The sequence below is a fragment of the Myotis brandtii genome, unplaced genomic scaffold, assembly GCF_000412655.1.
Source record: "Myotis brandtii unplaced genomic scaffold, ASM41265v1 scaffold797, whole genome shotgun sequence".
In the NCBI taxonomy this organism is placed as follows: Eukaryota; Metazoa; Chordata; class Mammalia; order Chiroptera; family Vespertilionidae; genus Myotis; species Myotis brandtii.
The window spans coordinates 393,178-396,149 of record NW_005371210.1 but is presented as its reverse complement, the minus strand read 5'-3'; the positions used below and the strand labels follow the sequence as shown (position 1 = coordinate 396,149).

The window sequence follows — 2,972 nt, the reverse complement described above, 5'->3', positions numbered from 1 at the left end:
CTGATGACCCGGGGCAGCCCAGGGCCCTGTCTGGAAGTGTATCTTCGGTGAACTTTACTTCGTTCCGTGTTTAGGCTTAGATCTAGTCACTGATGGAGCCGGCCTCGCTGACCCGGGGCAGCCCAGGGCCCTGTCTGGAAGTGTATCTTCGGTGAACTTTACTTCGTTCCGTGTTTAGGCTTAGATCTCCGAGTCACTGATCAGAAAGGGGTTTCAGGGTGAGGAGCCCTGGTGTTGAACTCGGCGTGCGGGGCTCCCGTGGAAGCAGAGGCCTCAGCAGAAACCTGAACGTGGGGTGGTGGCCCCCAAGGGGGAACCCCGGGCAGCCAGGCCTGGCTGGGGAGGCCTGGTCTTGGGTCCTGCCCAGCCCCAGCCCAGGGAAGGCTCTGCAGAGCCAGGGCAGGCGTGGGCTCGTGTCCCCCACCCTCAGCAGCCCAGCAGCCACAAGGGAGCTGGGACCCGAGTTGCTCCTGACAGGACACCGGCCACTCCCCCTCCCCCTCCCAGCAGATCCAGGGGCCTGCCCAGGCCACACACTGGGCTGGGTCAGCCCTGGGCTCAGAGCTGGGGGCAGAGGCATCCAGGGAGGAAGCAGGGACAGCCCTGGGCTGGCCATCCCCCAGGGCCAGTTCAGAACCAGGGCCCTGAGAGGAACCTGGGCCGGGCTGGCAGAACAGGTCCTGCGAGAGGAGCAGGCAGATGGCAGTGGGGCAGGTTACTGTCTGAGCGGGGCCCAGCTCTGATGACTCAGGTGGAGGCCACATGGTGGCCACACGTGTGCTGAGGGGCAGACACCCGAGACCCCCTTTCCTCTCCTGTGGCTCAGAGCTCCCTCCCCCTACACCCCCAGCATCACGGGGAGTCAGCCCCCCACACAGAAGCAGCGCGTCCGGGCCGGGCCGACCCTGCTCCTTGCCTCACTTTCCCCAGTAGTGCCCGCATTGGCTCCCGGTGAACTGAGGCCAGGCCCTTGTGTTGGGGGGAAGGTTCCCTGTGTCTCCGTGGTCAGAGTCCTGACCCCTTCCCTTCCACTGGCAGTGCCTTCCAGAAGGAAACCAAGCAGGCAGAGGTCAGAGGTCGGTGCCCTGGTGAGGTCAGGAGAGGGGGTGGGGGGTCTGTGTGCAGAGATCATCCATGGACTTGTGTCCTCCGCCTCCAGGACTAGGCGCTCGGCCGGGCAGCAGGAGGGTTAGGGCTCTGGGCATGCCTGGCAGACCTCTGCTTACAGGCCAGCGGCTCACCCTGGGCTGCCTCCCGAGCCCCCTGCCAGCCCTGCCCTCTCCCCCCCACTGCCTCCTGCCCAGCTGGCCCTCCTCATCCTCGAGCCTCACCTGTGCCACCTACGGCCATGTGCTGGGCAGTCCCTGCAGACCTCACTCCCACAGCGGCCGCACGGCAGCCCCCACCTGCCTGTAAGGCAGGGCCAGGCCTGAGCTCCCCCAAGGGCTGCTTTCTCATCGCATCTCGTTTTACAGAAGAAATACGTTCTTAGTTCCAAAATGGAAGTCGGGAGGATAAAGTTCGCGGCTGCTGGGCAATGGGAGATGGATGCCTGGCAAGCCAGGCCCACGGGCAGGGGGTATGCGACAGACAGCGGGGACTAGGCCACCCCCACCCCGGGCCCGTTGGGAAATGGTCATGACTGGAGACGAGTGTTCCTGAGTGCCCAGTGGAGGGGCAGGCCCAGGCTCCTCCGCCGGACACCAGGCTGGGCCCTGAGGGTCGCTGCAGAGGGCTCTGGCCTGCGCGGGCTCCTGTGTGGGCCCAGGGCTTCCCGCTACAACGTAACAGGCCTCCCTGTTTCCCTCCACCTGCAGAGCTCACAGCGCCTCCAGCCGCTGACGGTCCACCGCGCTCTGCTGGGAGCCCCGTGGGGCCGCGCGCCACCTTCGCCATCAAAGGGATGAAGATAGAAGCCCAGGCCAAGGCCAAGCCCACCAGACCCTCCAGGGCTCACCCTGCAAAACCTAAAGGCTGCCAGCAGCACCCCAAGATCCGGAACTACAACTTCAAAGACTAACTTCCTCAGCTCCCCCCGCTCCTCCTAGTGGGTTTGGGGGCCTGTGTCTTCATCTCCAGAGCAGAGGTATGTGTGTGCAAGGCGTGTGCAAGGGGGACTGTGAGCTGCAGCTCATGCTCCCCAATGCTGTTGGGGTGCCTCACAGGCCTAGCGAGGAGCCCATTAAAGCCACGCCTCCCCCTCCTGCTGGCCCCGGAGTTGTTTATCTTCCTACTTGGTACAGGGCATCGCCTGTGTCATTGCCCACAGCCGCCCACCTCGCTGCTGGGCGCAGAGCATGGGATGCCCACCCGCAGCACGCGTCCCCCAGAGCAGTGAGAGCTGCAGCTGGATGACCCACGTGCCCTGTGCTGGGGGGGCCCAGCCTCGCCACCGGCAAGAGTGAGAAACACCCACTGACGCCACTCACTCTAAGGGCACAAACCCACCCTCCCCACCAGGAGAGTCCTGCCTGCAGGTCCTGATCCGAGTCTCTGCAGGAGGTGGCCCCCAGAGCCTCGGACTTTCTTCCCTGGCTCGGCACTGACCGCATAGCCTGGGCCGGCCGCCCGCCTGCAGCCCTGCTGAGGGAGAGACAGGCCTGTCCCCGGCGGAGAGGTGGCTGTGCCTTCAGGCAGGCGGGGCACTCAGTCTCCAGGAGGGTGGGAGGGCGACGGGCGGTTGCTCCCACCCACCTGCTGTGTGACTGGGGGGGCATCGCGTGGCCTTTGTGTCCTCGGCCTGCCTGGCTCACAGGTGTGGGGAGCGGGCAGCACTGGCCCAGGGAACTGCCTGATGCAAGGCCCGAGGTCGCGAGGCGCGGCCGCGCGACTTCCTGCAGCTGAGAAAGTGAGCGGGGAGCCGGGTCGTTTCCCGCAAAAGCACTTCCGACCCGCGCAGCCTCCTGCTCGGCGCGCCGGGTATGAAACGCTCTTCATCCGGGGGAGGCGCGGGAGCGAGCGGCCACGTGCGC

The 2,972-nt window shown here is 65.8% G+C and overlaps 1 protein-coding gene across 1 annotated transcript in view; it reads left to right on the top strand.

The window, feature by feature from the left end:
- The window catches only part of CCDC57 (coiled-coil domain containing 57), a 42,053-nt gene extending 40,062 nt beyond the window's left edge, over positions 1 to 1,991 (top strand). Inside the window, exons 19-20 of the mRNA XM_014531243.1 lie at positions 1,160 to 1,169; positions 1,815 to 1,991. Coding sequence (XP_014386729.1) covers positions 1,160 to 1,169; positions 1,815 to 1,907 — 103 coding nt within the window. The 3' untranslated portion in view covers positions 1,908 to 1,991. The remainder of the gene's footprint in view (positions 1 to 1,159; positions 1,170 to 1,814) is intronic.
- The last annotated feature ends 981 nt before the right edge of the window (positions 1,992 to 2,972 follow it).